Genomic DNA, 24,602 nt, shown 5'->3' on the forward strand with positions numbered 1-24,602 from the left:
CCCCCCCCCCTCTCTTTTGGCCCTTCGCTGGTTTCCTTGTCTCTGTTCGACCCGTTCTTACTTGGCATTTCTTAGGTGTGTTTCCCCCCCTTTCATTGGCTCTCCCCGTGCCCACGAGAGCCTCTTCCCCATCATCTTAATTTTTTTCGTTCAACCGATTTCATCACTTGAGGTTGGATTGATCGATCGTTCCATTGCTGACCGGTGCGACAATCGCTCTGCCATCCAACAGTTTCTCAATCACCATGAGTTATCAACAACCATACGGCGGCCCTCCTCCGCCTCAACCTACGTAAGTGGCCCATTGCTCTCTCCGCTTTTCTCTTCCCTTCTTCGTTCGCGACCGAGTTTCCGATGTACAGTGTCGGAGACGACATCGCGGTTGGTTAAGGCGGCCGTCTAAGGGACTTATTCAATGTTAAACCGTCCGTTAGCCCGTGTAGCGAGCGAGCGAGCGAGCGAGCGGACCGTTCGGAGAATACCTCACAGATGCTTTGACCGAGCCACTGACAGTTATACTAACTCGGTACTCTAAACAGTTACGGCGGACATCCTCCCGGAGGCTACGGACCTCCCGATAGCTACGGACCTCCCCCAGGCGGCTACGGGCCTCCCCCAGGCGGCAACGGCTACGGACATCCTCCCCAGCCCCCGCAGCCACCTTATGCTTATCAGGGTCAGCCTCCCCAGGGAGGATACGCTCAACCACCACCACCAGTACGTGATACTCGGGTACGGTTCTGAGGGGTGACGGACTGACAACTGTGCAGAACATGGCATACCCGCCACCACAAAATCCAAACCAAGGCCAGGACAATCGCGGAGGGAAAAGTGATCGCGGCTGCCTCACAGCCTGGTGAGTTATCCGTCTCCGCATATCTCCGTGCGCATGGCTAAATTCCCCTGTTTCCGCCAGTCTGGCTACCCTTTGTTGTTGTTTCCTTTGCGAAGAGAGCTGCGAATGCTGTATCGACTGTATCGAATGCTGCGAGATGTGCTAAGCCTCACGACCGATATATGACCTCGATGATATGATAATACCTCCCCATCGCGTGCGGATAACCGGCTGGGGGCGAGGGCGCCCGGGACGCGCCGGAACTACCGCCATTCTGTGTACAGGCCTTTTCGCTTATCTCGCTTTCCTTTGACCCTGTCGTTCTATCCTCCGAACGTGGCGTGCACCGATTTTTGATCATTCATGTTTACTAGTAAGGATAATGGTTTTTAGGACAAGAGGTGCAGGCATGGGGAAGAGATCTTCTTTAACTGGATGGCGCTTTCACTTCGATGACTTTTCTTTTATATTTTTTTGGTTTTTTTTTTTGTTTTATCCCTTTTTTTTTTTTTTTTTTTTTTTTTTTTTTTTTTTTTTTTTTTTTTTTTTTTTTTTTTTTTTTTTTTTTTTTTTTTTCCTTCCCCCTCTTCTCTTTTCTTGTTGACCGCTTTCGTTTCCTGTTGCGTTGGTGCTCGAAGTGAGCATTGTTTTATGATCCATTGTCTTCGTAATCGGTGGCGTGTAATGCGTTCGTCTGCAGTACGGAGATAGTCTGGAATTGTTTCTCTTTTTTCTCCTTCACAATTGGGACCTCTCGTAGGATGGCATAAATGTAGAGAGAGATAGAGGCGGCAAGACCATAAGGATGTAGTCCTATGAGCTTCGAAAACAAAGAGAGAGGAACTAAGAAAGGTATGTCATCCGATTGGCTACCCCCGTTGACCTTGGCCTTCTTTCTTCTGCAGTTAATCTCACCTTGATGTACATTCATGTCCAGCGAGCCTCTAATTCTCGGATGACGGGAATGGTGGACTTTCCATCACCATGTTGATTCGCAATGAAATATCTAAGTTATCCACATCTCCATTATTCATCGGCCATACAGGACTCTTGAAATGCAAGAGTGTATGGGGCTTTCGACACGGGCAGACCCCTGATCTCACTGTCTTTGGCTGTCAAGGGCGGTGGGTTTCTAAGTTGAAGGATTTTAGGCGTGGAGATCCCATTGCTTTATCGGCATCGCGTTATGGTTATCAACGCTTCAAAGCCGTTAGGGAATTTTGAACATGCTGAAAAACATCAAGATTAAGGTATTCGGAGGTGTTAGGCAACTCTGGTATTTATAGTCCGGAGAAATGTCGGCAGAACTGCCAGGCATCAACATTAATGCGACATTGAGACTCGGTGGTTGGAAACGGAGAAATAATCTCCGTGCAGCGTTCTTCCGTCCAATTTTGGCCACTAGAGGGACGATCGCAGGAATAGTTTGTTCTATCATGCGGGGGAGCTCCGCATTTCTTCTCCCTTTGTCTTCAATTCAATCAGAACGAAGGGTGATTTCATGGATGGGTCATGGTGCCGATGAATCTTCATGCAGACTCGGTCATACGTACTGGACAGAACCCGAGTCCCCATGATTTTTGTTTCTCGACACGCCGTCGTGCAACTCGGCTAAATGTCAACCCATTGTTGTGCATGAAGCCATGACTTCATTTTCCCCCTGCATACCCCTCAAGGACTTTTACCAGAAGCGGAAGTTTTCGATCTCAACTTGGAGTTCCCGGCACATCGTGGCCCACTCCGCAGGATGGATATTCTCACTTGGCGAGGATTATTCTGTTCAGCATGTGCGCAATTGTCGGGAGAAAAGGCTGTATCGTCGGGTGTCCTCCGATGGCAGTCGGGGACCAAAAAACATATATAAATCGTCTGGGTTGTCCTGCCGGGGTCCACGGCTGGGCAGGAATAAGTTCGGCAGAGTGCATGTACAGATTGCCATTGAGGGGGAGGACTCAAGATGCTACACAAATGTTTCTTTGTTGCCCTCCTGGCAGCTTGCGGTGCAGCGGTTGAGATATCCGTTGCATCATCTGGTGGTAATGCCACTAGCGGTCTACAATATGGTATCATGGAAGAGGTAGGTCCGCCGCCAAGGGTATTACTTGTACCGGATATAGTAGCTGATGGTAACGTAGGAAATTAACTACTGTGGTGACGGGGGTCTCTATGCGGAGCTGATCCGCAATCGAGCATTCCAGGGAGGCGAGAAGTACCCTTCCACATTGGATGCTTGGATCCCGGTAGATGGATCGACACTCTCCCTGCAAAACCTAAGTCAACCCCTGTCATCTGCTCTACCCACATCGGTAAACGTGAAGGGAGTGATAGGCAAAGCCGGTCTTAGTAACCTAGGTTGGTGGGGAATCGATGTGAGGCAGCAGAAGTACACCGGTTCCTTCTATGTCAAGGGCGCGTACAATGGAAGTTTTACAGCTTCCCTGCAGTCGAACCAGACCGGCGAAGTATATGCCAGCACGGAAATTGTGTCGCAAAGTGTTCGCGGCGCTTGGACACAACATAACTTTACTCTGACCCCCAGCAAGGCAGCCCCAAACACGGAGAACACGTTCTCAGTTACCTTTGATGCTTCTGTGAGTGGACGCTCAAATCATTTTTCGACTGTAGCTGACTGCGTAGGACACTGTGGACGGATCCCTCGACTTCAACCTTATTTCCTTGTTCCCTCCTACATGGAATGACCGTCCCAATGGGCTACGGAAGGATCTGATGCAGGCGATGGCAGACTTTGCGCCGGTAACTTAATCTTTCTACGTCGATTCGAAAGGCAACGCTAACAAATCAGAAATTTCTGCGATTCCCAGGCGGTAATAACCTTGAGGGCGACACCATTTCCGGCAGGTGGAAATGGAATGAAACCATTGGACCGCTCAAGGACCGTCCTGGTCGCGCGACAACCTGGTCCTACCAGGAAACTCTTGGACTAGGTCTTGTTGAATACATGGAATGGTGTGATGATCTAGGAGTTGAGCCTAGTAAGCTGTTTCCTCCCAAGCCAGGGCGTGTCGCCTAACATGTGTGTAGTCCTTGGGGTGTGGGGCGGATTCGCATTGAATGGCGATGCGGTCCCTGAGTCTGAGCTAGGTCCGTACATTCAAGATGCACTAGACGAGCTAGAGTTCCTCACTGGCTCTGTGAACACGGAATATGGTGCACTCCGCGCTTCCCTAGGCCATCCAGAACCGTGGACAGTCAAGTACGTCGAGGTTGGCAACGAAGATAACTTGAACGAAGGATTACCTTCATACAAATCCTATCGCTTCCAGGCTTTCTACGACTCCATCAAGGAGAAATACCCTGATATTACTGTCCTGGCTTCGACCGTGGAGATTGATTTCCCTGGTGATGCGGGCGGTGATTATCACTTGTACGATACTCCGGACAACTTTGTTAAGAAGTTCAACTATTTCGATCAATTCAGCCCCGACCATCCGATTCTGCTGGGTAAGCCTCTGGCTTGGAACCTCAAGCCTAACGACTAACAAGAACAGGTGAAATTGCCGCAATCCAGTACAACGGAGTAGAAATTGTGTGGGGTGGTGACGCACATTTCGCGCAGTATCCTTGGTGGATTGGCAGCGTTGCAGAAGCTGTCTTCCTCCTGGGCGCTGAAAGAAATGCCGATAAGGTCCTTGGAACAACATATGTGAGATCCCTCACTGTTAGTTTAAACACTAAACATTCGCTAACACGTACAGGCCCCATTCTTCATGAACCTTGCCAACTACCAATGGTCACCAACATTCCTCGCCTTCAATGCGAACCCAGATGAAACGGCCCGTTCCACGAGCTGGCATCTTTATGAGGTATATATTTCTCCACCTAGTTTTATCATACCACCGACTAACTAGACTAGCTCTTCTCCCACAACTCTTTCACAAACACCCTCCCCACAACTTCCAACAGCAGCTTCGGACCACTCTACTATGTCGCTGGCCTTGACAGCAACAGTAACTCTCACATCTTCAAGGCGGCCGTTTATAACAGTACCGCTGATGTTCCTGTTTCTCTGACCTTTGACGGCGTTAAAGCCGGCACAAGCGCCCAGCTGACCGTACTCACCGCAGCGGACGCATTGGGCGCGAATAAAGTGGGGGCTGCCAACATTGTTGACAAGAAAATTTCCACTGTGACCGCAGGCGATAACGGCGTGTTCGACTTTAGTTTGCCGAACCTGAGCGTGGCTGTTTTGAAGACGAAGTAATCCTGCTAGGTATTGGTTAGCATGGGCTAGCTAGTTGGTCTACAGCATGAACAAATCACATAGAAACCGTCTTGAGATATCAAGTCTGCACCACTTCTTCTTCCAATAGGTTGGGTCGAATATGCCGGCCGCATATCTAATATTATCGGTACGCTCTAGATAAACTTAATGATTGAGGATACGATCGTATATATTATCGATATCTCTTCCTTCAAGGACTTTATATTACTGAACTACTAGTATGTAGGAAGAAATGATTACTGTGAACTTGGATTCGAAAGGCCACATTTCTCCGCCCTCGTTTAAGGCATTGAGAGTTCTGTCATACACAATCTTCCCAGGCGAACGACACCTCAACTGTCCTTCTCCGATCAACGAAGATGATATGACGAGATCCTGTTTGTTGAAGGGCTATAAATTGCTATCTAGTGCCGCCTATTGTGCATCACGACAAGTCCCTTTCCCCGATAGTCAAGTGGCTAGGTCAAGCGATCCGAATCGTTTGATTGGAGGGCAAACGCTCAGGAGTGTGTCTAGCAAACTCTCAATTGTTTGAACGATCCTCACAGAAGAGAACAGAAAAGAGAGCGCCAGGGTGGAGATTCGACCGTGCCGATAGACCCAAGTATGGATCACAGCGTCGGCGCTTATTTTCATCCCGCGCATTTACCCCGTACAAAGCCATCGGTGGCTTTGTTACGCAACCCAGTGCCTAGATCAAGTTGTAACTTGGAAGACTGGCTTTTCACTACTATCACATAACCCTTTGTATATCTCTACACTAGGTGAAGAGAAGAGTACTTCAATGTTGTTTTTAAGACGCACGCTGTCTTTTCTCTGTTATCGAAAATTAACGAGGCCGAGGAGAGAAAAGTATACTACTATTAGTGCTATGCTGGGATGGTAATTGAGAAGGATTGATTGGGGTTAATTGCTGAGATGGCCTACGTCGCATCGGTGTCTGTGAAACCTCTTAGCCTGGCTGTGACGTTCACCAATTAATGTGATCTTACGATTATTGCTAACTATTGAGCAGGGGTTGTCTCTAAGAGACACTGCCAATGGCGATGCGGTTTCAACCCCGACTAATGTCGTCGCGATTGATCGTCTCATATGGACTCCTGGAGCGGGGGCGCTAATATAGGCTGTCAGCCTCGTCGCCTCCGACCGATCTCCACCACGGCGGTTAGGATATTTGTAGTCTCTATCTCTTTTCTGTCCCGGGACTGTCTTCTTCATGAATCAATCACAACGGCAATTAAGCAATAGAACAAGCAATGGCCACTGGCGCACCGAGTACTCTCGACAAATCGGGACTTTGTCTGCTATCGCTTGATGGCGGTGGTGTGCGAGGGCTCTCAACCCTCTATATCTTGAAGCATCTCATGAATCGACTGAGCCAGGAGCGTCCAGACCGGGGGCCTGTCAAGCCCTGCGAGGTATTCGACCTGATCGGCGGTACGAGCACAGGAGGGCTCATCGCGATTATGCTTGGTCGCCTGGAAATGAGTGTCGACGACTGCATAGAAACGTACGTCAAACTCATTCGTACCATTTTCGAGAAGAAATCACGCTGGCCTGTGAATCTCTCGGGAAACATCAAGTCGCGATTTGATGCAACGAAACTAGAAAAGGCCATTAAAGAAGTTGTGGCAAGCCAAGGAGCAAAGGAGACGGACAATTTCAACGACGGAGCCGAGCGTGGCTGTCGCGTGTGAGTATTATAGTCAATCAATGGGAGGAGATGATCAATTCTCATAATTTTAGCTTTGTTTGTACCACTTCATATGAGACAAAAGATATCGTGCGCCTTCGGGATTATAGCGTACCCACCAAGGTCGACATTCCAGCCACTATCTGCCAGGCCGCGCTTGCCACATCAGCGGCTACGACTTTCTTCAACCCTGTTTATATCGGGACTCGAAAGTTCGTCGACGGTGCCCTGGGGTCCAACAATCCAGTGGAGGAGGTGGAAGGGGAGGCGGCGGACATATGGTGTTCTGGCACTGGTGATTTGAAGCCGCTTGTGAAGTGCTTCGTCTCCATCGGAACCGGAAATCCCGGAATAACAGCGATCGAAGATAAGGCGTTGAGATTTCTTTCCGAAACCTTAGTCGATATTGCCACTGAGACTGACCGAACGGAGAAGAAATCCATAGCGAGATGGGCCAAACATTTCGATGAGAAGAGATACTTCCGCTTCAACGTTGATCAAGGATTGCAAGAAGTCGGATTGGAGGAGTATCGTGAGCAGGGGAAGATAGAAGCCGCAACGTATCGGTATCTCGACCATCAGGCTCAGGCGTTTCAGGTGCGAGATTGCGTGCAGAACTTAAAGCTCAAAGAGAGTGTGTACATCCAAGATTTCGCATAGAGCATAACAAGCCCTCAACTAATCCTGGGGTAGGCATGGCGATGTGCAATATCTCACGGATCCTCAATGTACGTAATGACCAGCAAACCTCGACAGTTAGTATCGTATTGACACCTTGTAGAGACACCATGTTCCACGTGCGGTGCAGCCTCATATATGTATGTCTCCCCTAAGGCCACGAGTGTGTATATACTAAATCTATTGCAGTACCAGAAAGCAAAGCACCCTGGCTTGTCCCTTTCCAACGAAATCCACTGTTCGTGAGTCGCTCGTCGGAGATTGCCAAGGTCGATGACATGCTTGACGGTGAAGACCGTTGCGAGCGGGTGGCCATCGTTGGGCTTGGTGGCGTTGGCAAAACGCAGATCGCACTTGAATATGTCCATAACTTTCGAGAACGATACCCGAGTAGTGCAATATTTTGGATACCAGTGACAAACTTCGAGAGCATGCTGGAAGCGTACTTGGACATTGGGAAACAGCTGCAAATTCCCAACATTGAAAAAGAAAAGTCAGATATACCAAGCCTGGTCCAACAACGCTTAAGTCAAGAAAGGGTTGGCAAATGGCTTTTGGTGTTTGATAATGCTGATGACATATCCCTCTGGACTGATAAAATTGACAACGTAGTAGGCTCTCGCGGGCAAGCCAAGTACCTACCAAAGAGCAAGTATGGGTCTATTCTTTTCACCACCAGAAGCTACAAAACTGCTATAGAGTTGGCTGGAAGAAACATCGTCACAGTTAAAGAGATGAATAGCACACTAGCGAAGAACTTGCTCGGAAAGTCTTTGGTCGACAAGAGTCTGTTAGCTGATGAACGAGCGACAACTGATTTGCTTGGAAAGCTAACATACCTCCCACTTGCAATTGTTCAAGCGGCCGCATCTATCAATAGAAATCAGATGACACTTTCTGAATATATGGTACTCCATGATAGCACGGAGGAGAGCATGGTCGACATCCTTAGTCAGGACTTCGAAGATGAGGGGAGATACAAGGATGGAAAGAATCCTATCGCGACCACCTGGCTCATTTCCTTTGAGCAGATCAGAGCTTGTGACGCGTTAGCGGCCGAATACTTATCACTTATGGCTTGTGTTGATTCAAAGAGTATCCCCAAGGTACTTCTTCCGCCAACACAATCGGCAGCAAAGACGGCTGATGCTATTGGAACGTTAAAGGCTTTCTCATTTATTACAAGCCATGAACAAGGCCAGCTCTTGGATCTTCATCGCCTTGTACACCTCGCGACCCGTAATTGGTTGCGAATGCAGGGAACTCTGGAAGAGTGGACCACCAAGACTCTGAATCGCCTAAACGAGCTGTTCCCATGGCCGGGAAATGAGAATCGAATCCTGTGGAGACCATTACTGCCACATGCTCGCTATCTTCTAGACTCACTGGCATGGAACATCCCAACGGGTGCAGCTGTGTATTTGTTGAGCGTCGTTGGACGCTGTTCCCTGAGAGACGGAAGATACAAGGAGGCCGAAAAGGCGCTAAAAACGGTCGCAGATAATAACAAAATTATGTTTGGCAACGAGAGTTTTATAACGCTAGGCAATATCGGAGCTCTAGCACATGCACATCTCAATCAAGGGCAATGGAGCAAAGCTGAAGAGCTGACCGTACAAGTATTAGAGAGTCAGAAGAAACTTCTAGGTGTTGAGCATCAATGCACACTGAATAGCATGTTCACCCTCATAACAATATACTTGGAGCAAGAGCGATGGGCTCAGGCAGAGAAATTGGAGCTGCAGGCCATGGAAGGTTATCAAAAGGTACTTGGTGAAGAGCATCCGGAAACATTGACTTGTAAGGGTTCACTTGCAAGTATATATTATAATAAAGGCAAATGGAACCAGGCCAGAAGGTTGAGAGTGCAGATCATGAAGGGTCACAGGAAAACACTGGGCGTGGAGCATCCAATTACGTTGACCAGCACCAACAACTTGGCACACCTATATATGCTCATCGGTCTGCTGAGAAAGGCCGAGAGGCTACAGGTGCAAACGACGGAGATTGCCGAGAAGGTCCTTGGAGCGGAGCATCCAGACACACTGGATTTCAAAAGTGTCCTAGCTGCAATCTATTGCCAACGAGGCCGTCTCAAAGATGCTGAGAAGCTACAAATACAAATCTTGAAGAGTTACCAAGAGGTACTTGGTCCGGAGCATCCAGATGTTGCGTACGGTATGGGCCAGTTAGCCTACACCTGGAGGAAAATGGGCCGATATGCCGAAGCCACCGAGCTGTTGGATAAGTGTATACAGTTGCAATCCAAAGTTTTGGTTGCCAATCACTCTGAGACGTTGAGACATGGCCGTAAATTGAGGCGGTGGCAGATCTACCAGCAAGTAATGGGTGGGCGCAGAGGTGATCAACATGCGTGATGCTCAGACATTGACCAACATATGTATGTATGTATAAGACTGTATAGCTTATCCCTATTCTAATTATTACTCTGTCTGCTATCAGTTGAAGCATTAGGGCTATTGATCCGCAGGTACAATACCCGATCGGGACTCCGCTGGAATAGCCGACGAGAACAAGTGGATCCAAAACGCCATCAAGAATCAATCACATCTGTATAAATTCCTGCCCTTACACATTGTTCATTTCCCCCGCATCGTTTCTGCTAGTTTTCTTTCTTTCCTTCATTCTTTTTCCATAACCATAGCAACAGTTGCACGGTGCAAACCTGTTCATTCGGTCGATTTATAGAGCTGCCATGCCCTCACCTACTCGCCGATCTGACTTGATTGACACTTCGAGAAACGAAACGGATATCGAGACAGCTATGCTTCACGAGGAACAGCCGCTCTTACCTCCAGAGGAGACCTGGAAACCACCGAAAGGCTTTCTCTGGGTTCAAATAGGTAGGGAATGGTCTGAGAAGTAAGAACCAGGATGTCGCTGACAATTTATTTCAGCCATCATGTCCAATGTGTTTCTTTCAGGCTTTGACGGCACCATCACAGCTTCAACATATGCCGTTATCAGCTCGGAATTTAATGCGGCCAACACGGCATCATGGCTCACCACGTCATATCTTATCACGAGCACCGCCTTTCAACCTCTTTACGGTCGGTTCTCAGATATCTTCGGACGACGTGCCTCCTTCTTCACGGCAACTATCACCTTCATGATCGGTTGCATTGGCTGCGGTGTGGCCAAGAACATCGCTTTCCTAAATCTTATGAGAGCATTGACAGGGATCGGTGGTGGTGGGCTAATGACGATGGGTATGATACCATTCTTCATCCTAGCACTGACATTGAAAAACTAATATCCCCCCCCCCAGCTACTATTGTCAATTCGGACCTTATTCCATTCCAGCGCCGCGGAATGTATCAGGCCCTCCAGAACGGCATGCATGGGTTTGGTTCCATCTGTGGCGCATCCTTTGGCGGTTCCATCGTCGACACCATTGGATGGCGGTGGTGCTTCTTGATGCAAACCCCTGTCGGGCTGCTCGCACTAATCACAGGACATCTTGTTATTCATCTTCCCAGGAGGACCGAGCTTATCGAACCGGGACAGGGCCTCCGAGCGATCTTGCAATGTATTGATCTATCTGGCGCGTGCGTCCTTATCCTGGGTCTCTCAAGCCAGCTGATAGGCTTGAGCCTGGGTGGAAACGAACTGCCCTGGTCCAATATATGGGTGACTGTCTCACTTGTAGCGAGTGTCATCCTTCTGGGTGCTTTTGTGCTTATTGAAACGAAGACGTCCGCTATTCCACTGATTCCTCCAAGTCTGCTGCGAGGAATCCTGCCGATTGCCACCCAGATCTCAAATGTCTGTGTCGGGATGGCGGCGTATGCAGTAAGGTCGTGTTGCTCCTCACTAAGACGGAGACTAACGGAATCAGTTTCTCTTTACTCTTCCATTGCTGTTCCAGGTCATTCTCTTGGATTCCGCTGCGACGGCTGGCGCAAGACTGGCGATACCATCGCTCGCGACCCCCATCGGGGGTCTTATCTCCGGCATCGTCATGTCCCGTTGGGGCAAGCTGGCCCACCTCGTTCGTGTAGGTGCCCTGCTGATGTGCGTTGGAAACTTGCTAGTGATGTCACTGCAGTTCAACGATGCAGGCTGGAAGTACTTTATTTATGTCATTCCCGCGAGCCTAGGTCAGGGTATTGTATACCCTGGCATTCTGTTTACGTTCCTGGCTGCATTTGATCACGCCGGTAGGTACAACTCAGTACCTGATCATGTCGGCTACAGATTAAGCTAATAACACCAGATCACGCCGTGTCAGCTTCGACGGTCTACTTGGTGCGCTCACTAGGAACCGTCTGGGGTGTGGCTATTACGTCCACGATTATACAAAACACACTGCGCTCAGGCCTCGCAGAGGCCTTGAGTGGAGTACCAAACAAATGGAAAGTAACATCCCTTTCTTTTCGTGTTACTGCTCGTTGAGCGAAAGCTGATCATGTGCGATATGACGTCCAGATTATCGACGATATCCGACATTCTGTGTCGGCCATCCATAACCTACCCCCGGAGATCCAACTGGCTGCCAGGCTGGTATACTACAGAGGCATCCGGTTGTCCTTCCTTGCGTCGGCTTGCTTTGGATTTGTGGCTACTATTGCCGCATTCTTTACCAAAGGCAAAGGCCTGCGTCGTGCGAATGATGCATAAGGCTACACAAATGGGGCCTACGTCAAGGTCTGAGCTATATATAGGCAGTTACCGATACCGTTTTTCAAGATAAAACGGAGATAGGGAGGGTGAAGGTAAGCTATATAGTACTATTAGGGGGTGGAGTTGGGATAGCGACAGTGTAGGAACTAAGCGTCGGAATTAGTTCCACGCCGGAAGTATATATGAGGAGTTCACAAGGACCTTATTAAGAAGCCATCTAGGCAGTGATAGAGATAGCGGTTCAATAGACGCTTGGCAACGTACCCTTATCTGAAGTCATTGGCGCCCAGAACCATAACTCAGAACTGGCGATAATGACCTTTTACATCAACATCGCACCCATTCCGCCATGCGGACCGATTCCCACTACCGAGGAGGTAAAACGACCCAATAGAAGCTGGACCATTGGAAGGAAGCAGCGGTCGATAAACATGAAGCACTAGAGAACCTTATCTAGGGACTGAAAATGCGGGGAAATGATGGATTAGGGAAAGATATCCTCACTCTTTGCCTATCATCCTCAACGTCGATCCGCTATCAATTCCGTCCTCATTCCGCTATAATGGGATGTCTGTGCATCGTGAACATCTATTCTGCCTGTCAGAATATGCTGATAACCACAGCTCGGAATTCGATAAGCGTTCCGACCACCACACCCTATCTTGATAAACCATGATATCGTTACTAATGGATGTATACTTGGAAGCCCTAAGTGACCTGACATCCACCTCCCTCAATAGTATACAGCCCATGACCTATTGTACTCAATATACCAAAATAAAAATAAAAAATGGAATAGAATATATCTACACTTCTCTCATCACTCCCCCCACGTTTTTAACGTTGCCAAACCACAGAAACAGTATGGGCAAACAAGACCTCAAATCCAATCATGACCTCTCCACTCCCTCTATCGAACTATCCAATGGCCAAGTCGCCGAAACTGGCCTCCCCGGTACGCCAATGAGGCGAAAGTTTAGCATCCTCAGCATCATCGCCGTAGGTTACAATATCACCAACAGCTGGATTGCCATCGCTGCTAGTTTTCCTATCGCCATCCAGTCAGGCGGGGCTGTGACTCTGGTCTATGGGATTATCCTCGTTGCTGTCGCTATGCTTTTTACAGGGTTGACTCTCGCGGAGCTGGCGAGTATCTATCCCACTGCAGGTGGTCAATATCATTTCACTTCAATCTTGGCCACGAGTCGCTGGAGTCGCAGTCTATCATACTTTAGTGGGCTTGCGGCCGTATTCTCTTGGATTACGCTGGGCGCGTCCATCGCAGTGTCTTCTACAAATCTGCTCATGGCCATCGTTATACGCTGGCAACCGGAATATCAGCCGCAGACCTGGCATTATTTCCTCGTGTACCAAGCCATGAATGCTCTTATGGTTGTTTATAACATATTCCTCACCAATAAGACCCTGTGGGTCTACAATCTAGGTTGTATGTAACCCAACCTTGCCCCCCTCTCAGATACATCTACACATTGGCGGAAGACTAACGGTCACAGTTCTCCTCTCATTATCCACATTCCTCGCCATAACAATTACCTGCCCCGCTCGCTCCTCCACGCAAATCGACTCCTCACACGTGTGGACACAATTTGTGAACGGCTCAGGAGGCTGGCCAGATGGCATCTCGTTCTTGACCGGTCTCTCGACGCCCCAATTCATGCTTTCCGGTCTCGACGCAACCCTCCATCTTGCGGAAGAATGTCTTGAACCGGAACGGATCGTCCCGAAAGCTATAGTTGTCACGATTATCGTGGGATTTCTCACTGCATTCCCGTTCGCTATTGCTATCCTCTACAGTTACAAGGACGTCGCCCTCTCTCTATCATCACCGACAGGGTATGTGACCCCCGTTACCCAAGTCTGTCAAAGCGGACCAACAGTCTAACCAAGATGCAACGATACCCAGATTCCCAATCTACTTTATCTGGGAAAAGGCGACCCACTCCCCATCTGCCGCCACAATCTTCATGGCCTGCACTCTCGTCGTCTCCCTCGTTGCCCTAAACGCAGTGCACCAGACCGCATCTCGACTAACATGGTCCTTCGCCCGAGACGAAGCACTATTCTACTCGAATAAAATAGCATCTGTTAGTCCATCTCTCGGGGTTCCTGTATACGCAATCCTTGTGGATGGAATGTGCGTTCTGCTATTAGGGATTGTTTATGTCGCTTCTTCGAACGGTACAACAACCCTGTTCCCATGCACTGGCGTAAAGCTCTATACTATAATACTAACATGAGGGAAACAGCATTTAACGCCTTCATTAGCACAACAGTCATCGTCGCCCAAATTTCCTACGCCGTTCCCTCCGCACTCCTCCTTTATCGTCGTCGATCGACAGATTACCTCCCCCCATCGAGGCCGTTCAAGCTCCCCAACTCGGTCGGATATATCGTTAATGTAATGACGATTGTGTGGGCGGTTGTGTTGACGGTTTTCTTCTCGTTCCCGACCGTGTTGCCCGCTACCAGTGGGAATATGAGTATGTCCTCCGTCCTTCTCTAGCCCCTATCTCATGTAGTTTACTGGGGCGAGACATGCTAATTGTAATAATAGACTATACATCGGTGGTCCTGGTCGCCATGCTTATTTTGGGTATCGCGAACTGGTTCGCATACGCGAGGAAGCATTATCACGGACCAAGACTAGAATTATAGGTGCTGGTACTAGGTAGTGTACCATGAATGACATACGTGTAGATTTTCCCAAACAACCCTTGACATCCTGGCCTTTTACCTAGTGAGCGGATCTTAGCGCGGACTGAGCTGTCCTGCGGAAATGTATTCGGCCTTAGTCTCATATAGATCTGTCCTTCCCTACATACAAGAACCAACCCACAGAAGATTTAGCCGTTTAGGTACCTTGAAGACCTTGGTTGGGTTGCTATGTACCTCAGTAACCAGGTTCAGAGCTGCAGAAGAAGCTATGGAGCAATTACTCAACGATAGAATCAACACTGAGATTCATAACTACAATATCACAGAATATCATTCCTATGCACTATGTTTGTTTATATGGCAACAAATTCGCTTGCAATAGCGATTTAGGGTAAGGAAGTCTCCGATGAAACCATAGGGTTAAGGCCCCACACATAGGCATACTGGACATAGAAGATTGACTCTCCAATGTCTTTAGCCCAGGTTCGCCGTGTTCCCGGTGGGCTTTCGCTTCGCTAGGAAGCCGTCGAGGTTACAATATTTCGGTTAAAGAGTCACTGCATATCTATTCTGAGTATAGGAAATGGGCTAATGTCAACCACCGCTCCCGGATGACACTTCACACGTCAGTGCTGCTACCAAAAATAAGGAAGTATACTAATATGTCACGCCGTGATCATGTCCAATATGACCTTGGCGGCTTTGCGACGCCCAACACCATACACGTCCACCGGGCCCGTCCCACTAACGCCCTCCTCCTGCGCCAGAATGTGGGCCTGCAACTCTCGGGTCCGAGTACCCATATCTCCGCTTCTGAGTCTATGCGCCGTCCGACAGATGGCTGCGCCTAACTCAGAGCCCTCGAGATGCGGCGCCGCCTTGCCATTCCCCCTCAAGCCAACACGAAGGAACTCGACCCGGGCAGCGACATCGTACGTATCCAGCCACACCGGACACACCACTTGCGCGACGCCGGCAGCTAGCGCCTCATGGAACGAGTTCGATCCTCCATGGTGGACATACATGATAGTGCTGTCATGAGCGAGGATAGACATGGGAGACGGCGTGATCCATGACGTGACCCGAATGCGATCGGTCAGTTCCGCCGGAATCAAGTCCTGGATGGCCGAAGAATCAGAAGATCCTGGTTCCTTGCTGCTGGGGTCATCATGTGATAGTTCACATTTCCACAGAATCTGCACATCGGGGTATGTGTGTAGCACCATTGAGAGGGCAGTCACAACCTGCTGCGCGTCAGTCAGTTTGTATTTCATGTGCGAGCCTAGGTTAAAGAGGATCGTTGGACGCTGGGCCAGCCAGGATGCGGTGGGATTGTGGGCCACTGATTCGAATGGCGGAATTATGGGTCCACAGCCAGTGACGTTGGTGGGAATCTTGAGGGGGAAGTCGCTTTGTGGGATTGACGGCAGCAGCCAAGGGACTCTTTCATTGAAATTGGCGTATATTGTGGTTAGATCGCCTGGGATGCCGATGTGGTTGCGCCACTTGGTCAATGTTTGGACCCTCTTGGAGAGAAAAGTATGCAAGACCAGCTTGAATATCAGGTAGAAGTTGATGATGATGAGGAATAGGGGCAGAGGGTAGGGCAGCCCTGAGGATATTCTGTCGCCGATTATCAGGTATCAGCGTTCGGATGCTATGAAAGAGAAGAGGGAAGAGGTAGTGGGAGCGCACACTGGGTACTTCCATAGAACCCTGAGATGGGGTTGGACTTGGACCAGATGGTCTTTGAACGAGGCTGGGCTCAGGACCAAATACCGACACTGTCGGACATTGCAGGCGTCTTGGCCAGGACCAAACAGGGGATCTATGTACGAGAACCAAGTTAGCAGCTGCTATGGAGATATGGTGACAGCCAACGTTGGATGACGTACCCACAGCAACCAAGTCTGGGTTGAGCTTATCAAGGAGGTCCAGGCAGGCCCGGTAGATGGGCTCGTAGCCAGCCGGTTCCCACGGGGCAACCACATGCTGCAGGCCCTTGCGATAGGATTCAACGGCACCACGAGTGCCGGGCGCGTGCTTAGGGAGGAAGGGAAGGCCGCTGTCGCAGAGCGCTTCCTTCATTGACCGTCCGGGGAGGGCATGGAAGGCGACATTAAGAGCTTCGACCTGTTGTTTGAGAGCTGAGAACGAGGCAACATGCACCTCACAGGCAGACTGACGGACTAGCTCCTGCGCAACAGCTAGAACCACCGATGACTGCCCAAATTCACTGTTGGTGAGGAAGAGAACAACTGGTTTTTGGCCCGGCATGGTAGGTGAGGAGGGGAGATGCTGTATCTACACCTACAGCGTGATGTCTCCTGATGATCGAATCCGACTGCCTGGCAAACGTCAGTTACTAGTATATCGCGGCCCCGTAAGAATGTGGAGTCTGGAAGATTATCGATGAACCAACATTCCTGATCCGGTTCGCTGAATTCCGCCTCCAGGCTTAGTTGTCAGATTCCATTTCCTATTTAGGATAGCACTCCGATTTAGCACCATGAGAGTCCCTGTGTTGGCAACAATGTTGGAGGCTCTTTAACTGCAGATGCGTGCTAATTCCCGGTGATGTTTATTCTTTCTATACAGCCATCGTTGTTACAGGAGATACGACGGATACTTCTAGTCGAAACAAACATGGGGATCCAACATATGCTTCCGTCCACCCAGACCGCAATCATTGCTGGTCCCCAAGGCGAGTTCCAGCTCTCTCATGACGTGCCTGTTACCCCCTTGGCCGACGATGAGATCATCATGAAGACCGCGGCTGTCGCTCTCAACCCCGTCGACACCAAGCTAGTGGGCGATTTCATCACGCCGGGCGCCATCTTCGGCTTCGACTGCGCAGGTGTGATCGTAGCCGTTGGGCCTAAGGTTGGCAATGGCCTGGCGATTGGGGACCGCGTCTGCGGGAGCGCTCGCGGCATGAACCGAGAGAAACCGCTAGGGGGAGCCTTTGCAGAGTACGTGATGCTGCCGGCCGATCTCACGCTACGCATCCCACCTGCCATGACGTTCGCAGAGGCTGCGTCGCTCGGGACCGCGCTGGTATCGGCGTGCATGTCGCTGTTCTGGACGATGCAAATCCCCGCGTCCCTCCAGGAACCGGCAGAGAAACCGTTTCCTGTCCTCGTCTATGGAGGCAGTACTGCGACCGGGACCATGCTGCTCCAGGTGCTGAAGATGTATGTCTGACCAACCCCAAACCCACCTCCTCTCCAGAGTGACATTGCGCAAGGCCATCCCAGTTGACACAGAAGTAGTTGCGGTGTCCGAACACTTACCACCTGCTCTCCCAAGAACTTTGATCTGGTGCGTTCGTATGGCGCAGATGAAGTGTTCGATTACAACTCGCCCACCTGCGCCCAGGACATCCGCGAGGCGACGCGCAACAACCTAAAGTACGCAGTAGACTGCATCACCGAGGACTCGACCATCAAGATCTGCTACAGTGCGATTGGCCGTGCGGGAGGGCAATACATCGCGCTCAATCCCTACCCCGAGCATTTGGCCACTCGCAAGGTCATCAAGCCGGGTTGGATCCTGGCCACGCTCATCACCGGCGAGGGTTCTGCCTGGCCGGAGCCCTACCATCGCGAGCCGGACCCTGAGATCCGGGCCCTGGCTAAGCCCGCCTACTCTGCGGTGCAGAAGTTGCTAGACGAGGGTCGCCTTCGGTCGCACCCCATCCGGGTGAAGGACGGGGGCTTGGCGGCGGTGCTGGACGGAGTGGAGATGTTGCGCAAGGGAGAGATCAGCGGTCAGAAATTAGTGTATTGCTTTAATTAGGTAGTCTAGAGTGGATGAGTAAGGGCTTGTTTTTCGATCTGCAAAGGCAAATATTCAGAAACGGTAGCGAAGCAAAAGTTACTAAAAAGCAACTATGCCAAAACGGGTCAATGTCAGATCTCCAGTCAGCCCGATAGTCCGGACTCAATACCGACAAGGTGGGCCACCTGCAGGTTGTCAGACTGCTGGATTTTGGCTGTGCTTATTCCTCTTTCAGCTTATCCTTCTGTAAGCTTTCTAAATATCCCCTAGAAAGGTAGTCGTCCCGAGAGGCTGATGATGTTCCTAATGTGGAAATGTAGGGCTAGCCACGAGTTGCCCGTTGAGGTTGTAGATGAGAGAGGAATCATAGCTCGTTGCACGCACAAATACACAGCTAGATTAAACTATACTGAAATGGACTTATTTCTGCCCTTTCTATTTTCATTATCATTTTTTTAATTTGTTTTTGTTTATTCATTTTGTTTTCTTTTTACTTCTGGTTTGAGTACCTTCGAGAATGTTAGTCCCAGTGCTAACGCTGCTGGGCACACTGACTGCCACAGGCACTCTAGTGTACCATTTCGATGAACGACTCCCCGTGGTGCGATTCCGTCTTCTGACCACCTTCCTTGTCCTCTCTTCTGGCCAGCTTCTACTCTATGCTTTGTGGAAGGTGTTTCTGAAGCCACTCTGCTTCTCTCCGTTCAAGCACCTGCCCAAGCCTCCGGTGAGCGTTTTCTCTTCCTACTGATACCCGGAAGATTCTCTGATCATAGATGTCTACAGGGAGGTAGCTGGATCAATGGCCACTTTGGAGAGATCATGAAGATGGGCAACGGGGAGGCCGAGCTCAAGTGGTAAGTGAGATTCTCCCGTTCTCAGAACACCCACCCCACCCCCCCGGGATGAAGGGTTGAAAAGTAAAAACAACAGGATGAAAGATGTCCCCAATAAGGGTATCATCCATTGTCGAGGCATCCTGAATGGCGAGCGTCTCATAGTGTCCTCGCCCACAGCGCTTGCCAAGATCGCCAGTGACAACTACACCTTCATCAAGCCCATGGCGATCAAGCTGCTAGCCGGCCGCGTGCTGGGCATGGGCCTTGTCCTGACCGAGCGCGACGAGCACAAGCAGCAGCGCAAGCTCTTCCTGCCGCCGTTCGCCCCGAAGCATATTCGGGACCTCTACCCAACCTTCTGGCGGAAGAGCCGCGAGGTTACAGAACGGATGGGCGACGAGATCCACGCCACGGGGGCCGGGAATGGCGTTTTCGAGATTGGTGAATGGGCAGCGCGCGTGGCGCTGGATATCATCACCCTGTCGACCATGGGCAAGGATTTTGGCTCGGTTCACGATGCCGACGCGCCGCTGGCTAAGGTGTACCACACTGTGTTGCAACCGACTTTGGGCCATGTGGTGATCGCCGTGCTGAAGAATTTCCTGCCCGCACGACTGGTGGAGGCCCTACCGCTGCGGTCTAATCGGCATCAGGGAGACGCCTACGACACGATACGCGGGGTGTGTCGGGGCCTACTGAGGGAGAAGAAGGACCAGCTGGCAGGCCACCATCTAGGCGGCAAGGATATCCTGAGCGTGTGCCTGCGATACGAGGATATTGCCGGCGTCGACGAGGAGGAGGTCATCAACCAAATGACGACCATCCTGGGAGCAGGCCATGAGACCATCTCGGTGGGCATCACCTGGGCTATCTATATGCTCTGCTTGCACCGGGACTGGCAGGCCCGGCTACGCGAGGAGGTGCGTGCCACGCTGCCCTCCCCCGACCGCGTGCAGGAGTCTGCGTCCAGCGCCGATGTCGAGCGTATGCCGCTGATGCGCGCCTTTCTGGAGGAGGTGCTGCGGTGGTATCCGCCCATCCCCATGACCATGCGTGAGTCACTGGTCGATACGGAGCTGGATGGCCAGTACGTGCCCCGGGGCACGCGCATCGTGGTCCCCATCAAGGCCATCAACCGCGAGGAGAGGTATTGGGGGCCCGATGCGAAACGGTTTAGCCCGTCGCGGTGGCTGAAGAACGACCGTGAGTTTAACCCAAGTGGTGGGGTATCGAGCAAGTACGGCTATCTGTCTTTCATGCACGGCCCTCGCAGCTGCGTGGCGTCCGAATTTGCCCGCGCTGAGATGGCATGCGTGGTATCGGCGTGGGTAGGACGCTTTGACTTGGACCTTTCGGACGAGCGCTTTCGGGACGAGGAGAATATGAGGACGTCGAACGGCAATTTTTCAGGGAAGCCCCTAGAAGGGCTGTATGTGCGGGCACAGGTGCTGGAGGGCTGGTAGTCGTAGGAGAGTAGGCGTTGGTCACGAGATGGCTGGCAATTTTATACAATCAGATATCACAGCTTGACCAAATGTAATCAATAACACCGGGACCCAAACCCTATGTACATAAAAAGTACTGCTCTGTATCGAACAAGAAAGTAGGAAACACACAGGAATTCCACTGTTCTTCATGTCCCTCCACGGTCTCTGTCTAGATCAATCAAATGCTTTTTTCATCCAACGGCCACCCTACCTTCATTCCAGCGTCCATGCCACGCTCCAGCAACACCCGCACGACATCGACATGTCCCTCCGCTACTGCCCGAAGGAGCGCCGTGTGGCCATTGCGATCCACAATATTCAAATCCGGTAGATAGCTGAAAAGCAGGCGGACAATATCGCAATGTCCATGACCCGCGGCGACGTGCAGGGCCGTTTCGCCATACTGGTTGCCACGGTGTGGGTCAGCCCCACGCTCCAGCAGGTAATGTGCGACAGCACAATGGCCCTGCTCCGCTGCCAGATGCAGGGCTGTCTCGTTCTCACTGCTCAACTGATCGACCGGGATTCCCCGCTCCGTGAGCAGCTGCACAACAGCAAGATGGCCCCGACTGGCAGCCACGTGGAGTGCTGCATATCCGAAGAAGTGATCCCTGCGGTCCTTGTCCGTGTGAATACTGGTCATTGGCTGTTGTGGTTGCACTGTGAAGTGCATATCTTGTGGTGCCTTGCAGCCTTCCGTGCGACCTAACTCGACTCCGTTCGCCGAGGGAACTTGAATATGCGTTGTGTTCCCCTCGGATAGCCCACCATCCCTCTCCGGCATTGCCGTCGGTACTGGTGCGGCATCCAACGTCATGGTCGTGTCGAATGTAGGTATCGGGGGCGTGCAGCTCAGCATATCGTCGTCAATAGGCAGGACGGGCGAGCGGATAAGCGTGTTGATCCAGCAAGAATCCATGTCATCTCCCAGGTCACCGTGTAATGCACCACCCGACGGTTTCTCGTGCAGCGAAGCGTGCCAGATCTCCGGCCAACGACCAGGGGGCGTCACTGGATCTGGGGGGCGAGGCGACTCGAGCTTGTTACCTTTTGTCGTCACCAATTTCCCCTTTGCGGTAGAGGAATTAGGTGGCACCCAGAAGAGCTGTCGGTTCTGCTTGGTCTCGGAGTGCTTGGCCGTTTCTTGCTTTTGGCCCTGGGCTACCTGGTTGCGCAGGTTGGTTCCTTAGACTGCGGTTCAGTCGGTGATGCGGCTAATCTAACGGCAACTATCTAGATAGTTAGATGGTACACTTACGCCGATTCCGCTGTGATAGGCGGTTCTGGACCCGTCGCCTCTGATTCAAATCCTCCAGATGGTGCCACTCATCGGGGCCGGGAGAGGTTTCCTTGACGGGAGTGGTCATGGCCGGGGCACCGATTAAGCTACGCGGGGGGGGGGGGGGGGGGAGGTTTACGAACTCGTCGGGCGTGACTTGCTATAAGTATGGCTTGGCAATATTAAGTCTCAGAGTAGAAAGGACAGTGTGGCAATCTTGATAATGGCTGATGACTAGGTTCGGAGCGTTGGGGGTTCCAAATGAATCCTGGGCGAGAGGAATTATAATTGCATCAGTCGCCCTGACCATGGACACGAGAAATACTACCAATGAATGACTAAGTATCATTCTAACAGGGGGATAATGCAGCTAACAATAGCATCTAGTGTCCAGACTACATAGGCGGATTTAACCTGCATGATTGAACGTCACAGTAACAAGGGTGGCCTTACAAAGTATGAATATAGAGCGTGTGAGGGTGAATTTTGGTATCACTCATGTAGGAATTAGGCTGAAATCATCTCGCGTGGTAGCAGGGGGACGAAGAGTTTCTGGTCTGACGAGAGAAGTATAGCAAGACAAGATGGTTAGTTCGAAAGCGCACTGGACCAATGAAGATGTGCTTATGGTGGGCTGCAGAGTGAATACTACTACATCTTGACTCCAATTTCTCTCGAATGGCCCCCATAAGACAAGACAAAGTGGGGCTAGGCTTAACCACGAAGCTAACGTGTTCGATAGATCCAACCACAAGGTACATTGGGATGTGTTCGTTGGCCCCCCCCCCCCTGGCCCGCTTACCATTCTATGTTGCTTTCTCATCCCTAGTCTCCACCCTCTCCAATCGTCAGCCATCCTAAATTGCCCTAGTATGTCTGCAAGAGACGGGATTGGTTGTATTGCCAGGCTGTCATCTCCTCTCGGTACTTGGCTTCCTCATTTGCGCGCAGTAGGGCTGACAGAGTGCGCACTGAAACATCGCGACTCGGTTTGCCAAAGTAGGCAATGGAGTATCTATCATCCACCATGCCGTGGGTCAGTCCTCGTGGTAGGGTTACTCGATGATTGGCCGAGCGCAGCCGGTCGTTGGTCCAGCGCTGCAGACAGTCTCCCACGTTTACGATTATATCGGTGCAGTCGTCCGCCGCGACGGGCATGTAATGGCCCGGTCGCGTCTGGTCCTCGACCTCCAGACCCCCAACGGAGTCCTGGAAGAGCAAAGTGATGGTCCCGAAATCAGTATGGCTCGAAATGCGCATAGTTCCGGTCGTGAGATCGTGCCGCGACACAGCCGGATAGTGGTTTAAGCGCAACTCGCTGCTATTCTGGCTGCATAACGGAGCAAAGTACGAATCCGGTAACTGCATCGACCGCGCAATAGCTGACAGCAGCTGCAGGTGCAAGGATTGGCATCGTCCGTAGAAGTCCTCCATGAAGGCACGAAATCCCGGGAGATCGCCCTCGTCGGTCCAAATGTTGGGATACAGTTCATCATCACCTGGCCCCATGTCGAAAGACTCCTGTATCGCCCCCATCGGTGTCAGAGCTGATCTGATTAACCCCAGCCTCCTACGAACGCACAAACACGAGTCAATATACCTTGAGATCCAAAACAGCTTTTCCCTGGGCGATGACCGATAACTTCTCTTGACCAATGCAGCTCCACCCACGGTGGGGGTTAGGCTGTGGGGGGTGAGCAGCCTTTCGTTTGTGCTCGAGCGGCAGCGTGAAAAAACCCTTGGTCTGTTTGGTGAGCCACTGAATAAATACAAATCACTAGCTGGGAGTTTGCGTATGTACCTACCCATGCGAATAATTGCAAGATAACGGACTCTGGGATGGGATGGTTAGTTATTTTCGCGAACCCTACACGCGAGAGTGCAGCGTAGAGATGCTGGACGAAGGCCTCCTGTCGGCCAGGCGCTTCATTGAGAAAATCTGTGTAGTCGAGTCGTTCAACCTCCATGGCGTTGAGGGATGGACAGAGTTACATCGATGGGAAACTAGTGAAGCCACAGGATGGGAGTTATACAACATCATCTTGATCGGACATAATTGGACATTGGACACCATCAGACATGATCTTCCACCGAGCAGTATTCCAAAAGAGGCATGCTGACGGGCATTAGCGTGTTCGGATGGTTGGTGGGACGCTGGGCGCTTGTCAATCCCTTACGGGCTAGCCGATCAGCCTGGTGCTTATGTTTTCTTTGTGCAAAGTACCGTTCTGGGCAAACTGGGGCTGTCAGATTCTCCATCAATAGTGCTTTAGTTAGTGTGCAGCACCCCTTGCCACAACCGTCCAATCCAGGGCTTCATCACGTCACGCTTTCCATGGAACGGTATTTACCCAAAGCCCGACCCGCTAATGCACGAGGCCAGTGGATTAGTTTCAGGACACCATTAGCTAGTTAGTTACATGCGCTTGCCCCGCCTGGTTGATATGG

The 24,602-nt window shown here is 50.9% G+C and overlaps 10 protein-coding genes across 10 annotated transcripts; 6 read left to right on the plus strand and 4 right to left on the minus strand.

Moving 5' to 3' along the window:
- On the minus strand, positions 1-1,399 carry BDW43DRAFT_274949 (uncharacterized protein). The gene is made up of 3 exons (XM_032041798.1): positions 435-1,399; positions 233-292; positions 1-75 (listed from the first exon to the last, which is right to left on the minus strand). Exons 1-2 carry the CDS (start codon positions 875-877, stop codon positions 289-291), a joined length of 447 nt encoding a protein of 148 aa, XP_031900568.1. The 5' UTR covers positions 878-1,399; the 3' UTR covers positions 1-75; positions 233-288.
- A 1,203-nt stretch (positions 1,400-2,602) lies between these two features.
- BDW43DRAFT_77297 (alpha-L-arabinofuranosidase A) lies at positions 2,603-5,281 on the plus strand. Its single transcript, XM_032050497.1, has 8 exons — positions 2,603-2,912; positions 2,971-3,426; positions 3,473-3,589; positions 3,639-3,828; positions 3,878-4,297; positions 4,345-4,499; positions 4,552-4,659; positions 4,710-5,281. The coding sequence occupies exons 1-8, from the start codon at positions 2,793-2,795 to the stop codon at positions 5,055-5,057; spliced, it is 1,914 nt and encodes a 637-aa protein (XP_031900569.1). The 5' UTR covers positions 2,603-2,792; the 3' UTR covers positions 5,058-5,281.
- Positions 5,282-6,237: 956 nt separating this feature from the next.
- Positions 6,238-10,027, plus strand: BDW43DRAFT_77322 (uncharacterized protein). Its single transcript, XM_032050498.1, has 6 exons — positions 6,238-6,771; positions 6,825-7,405; positions 7,465-7,499; positions 7,553-7,589; positions 7,639-9,850; positions 9,913-10,027. Exons 1-5 carry the CDS (start codon positions 6,335-6,337, stop codon positions 9,825-9,827), a joined length of 3,279 nt encoding a protein of 1,092 aa, XP_031900570.1. The 5' UTR covers positions 6,238-6,334; the 3' UTR covers positions 9,828-9,850; positions 9,913-10,027.
- A 138-nt stretch (positions 10,028-10,165) lies between these two features.
- On the plus strand, positions 10,166-12,090 carry BDW43DRAFT_299995 (MDR family MFS transporter; the record flags this gene model as incomplete). The annotated part of the gene is made up of 6 exons (XM_032044827.1): positions 10,166-10,313; positions 10,368-10,679; positions 10,739-11,262; positions 11,309-11,630; positions 11,687-11,829; positions 11,899-12,090. The coding sequence occupies 6 exons, from the start codon at positions 10,166-10,168 to the stop codon at positions 12,088-12,090; spliced, it is 1,641 nt and encodes a 546-aa protein (XP_031900571.1).
- A 122-nt stretch (positions 12,091-12,212) lies between these two features.
- Positions 12,213-14,769, plus strand: BDW43DRAFT_319468 (putative choline transport protein; the record flags this gene model as incomplete). The annotated part of the gene is made up of 5 exons (XM_032048921.1): positions 12,213-13,540; positions 13,608-13,947; positions 14,018-14,292; positions 14,361-14,594; positions 14,669-14,769. The coding sequence occupies exons 1-5, from the start codon at positions 12,766-12,768 to the stop codon at positions 14,767-14,769; spliced, it is 1,725 nt and encodes a 574-aa protein (XP_031900572.1). The 5' UTR covers positions 12,213-12,765.
- A 593-nt stretch (positions 14,770-15,362) lies between these two features.
- BDW43DRAFT_77391 (glycosyltransferase family 1 protein) lies at positions 15,363-17,196 on the minus strand. Its single transcript, XM_032050499.1, has 3 exons — positions 16,665-17,196; positions 16,465-16,597; positions 15,363-16,392 (listed from the first exon to the last, which is right to left on the minus strand). Exons 1-3 carry the CDS (start codon positions 17,044-17,046, stop codon positions 15,435-15,437), a joined length of 1,473 nt encoding a protein of 490 aa, XP_031900573.1. The 5' UTR covers positions 17,047-17,196; the 3' UTR covers positions 15,363-15,434.
- Positions 17,197-17,415: 219 nt separating this feature from the next.
- Positions 17,416-18,567, plus strand: BDW43DRAFT_319470 (zinc-binding alcohol dehydrogenase family protein; the record flags this gene model as incomplete). Its single annotated transcript, XM_032048922.1, has 2 exons — positions 17,416-17,963; positions 18,042-18,567. The coding sequence occupies 2 exons, from the start codon at positions 17,416-17,418 to the stop codon at positions 18,565-18,567; spliced, it is 1,074 nt and encodes a 357-aa protein (XP_031900574.1).
- Positions 18,568-19,066: 499 nt separating this feature from the next.
- On the plus strand, positions 19,067-20,851 carry BDW43DRAFT_319471 (cytochrome P450; the record flags this gene model as incomplete). Its single annotated transcript, XM_032048923.1, has 3 exons — positions 19,067-19,276; positions 19,344-19,406; positions 19,505-20,851. The coding sequence occupies 3 exons, from the start codon at positions 19,067-19,069 to the stop codon at positions 20,849-20,851; spliced, it is 1,620 nt and encodes a 539-aa protein (XP_031900575.1).
- A 202-nt stretch (positions 20,852-21,053) lies between these two features.
- Positions 21,054-22,242, minus strand: BDW43DRAFT_310750 (ankyrin repeat-containing domain protein; the record flags this gene model as incomplete). The annotated part of the gene is made up of 2 exons (XM_032047023.1): positions 21,054-22,060; positions 22,134-22,242. 2 exons carry the CDS (start codon positions 22,240-22,242, stop codon positions 21,054-21,056), a joined length of 1,116 nt encoding a protein of 371 aa, XP_031900576.1.
- Positions 22,243-22,977: 735 nt separating this feature from the next.
- Positions 22,978-24,192, minus strand: BDW43DRAFT_274973 (isopenicillin N synthase family dioxygenase). Its single transcript, XM_032041799.1, has 3 exons — positions 23,960-24,192; positions 23,755-23,898; positions 22,978-23,675 (listed from the first exon to the last, which is right to left on the minus strand). The coding sequence occupies exons 1-3, from the start codon at positions 24,119-24,121 to the stop codon at positions 23,022-23,024; spliced, it is 960 nt and encodes a 319-aa protein (XP_031900577.1). The 5' UTR covers positions 24,122-24,192; the 3' UTR covers positions 22,978-23,021.
- Positions 24,193-24,602: the final 410 nt, after the last annotated feature.

The sequence above is a fragment of the Aspergillus alliaceus genome (assembly GCF_009176365.1).
Source record: "Aspergillus alliaceus strain CBS 536.65 unplaced genomic scaffold BDW43scaffold_20, whole genome shotgun sequence".
Taxonomy (NCBI): domain Eukaryota; kingdom Fungi; phylum Ascomycota; class Eurotiomycetes; order Eurotiales; family Aspergillaceae; genus Aspergillus; species Aspergillus alliaceus.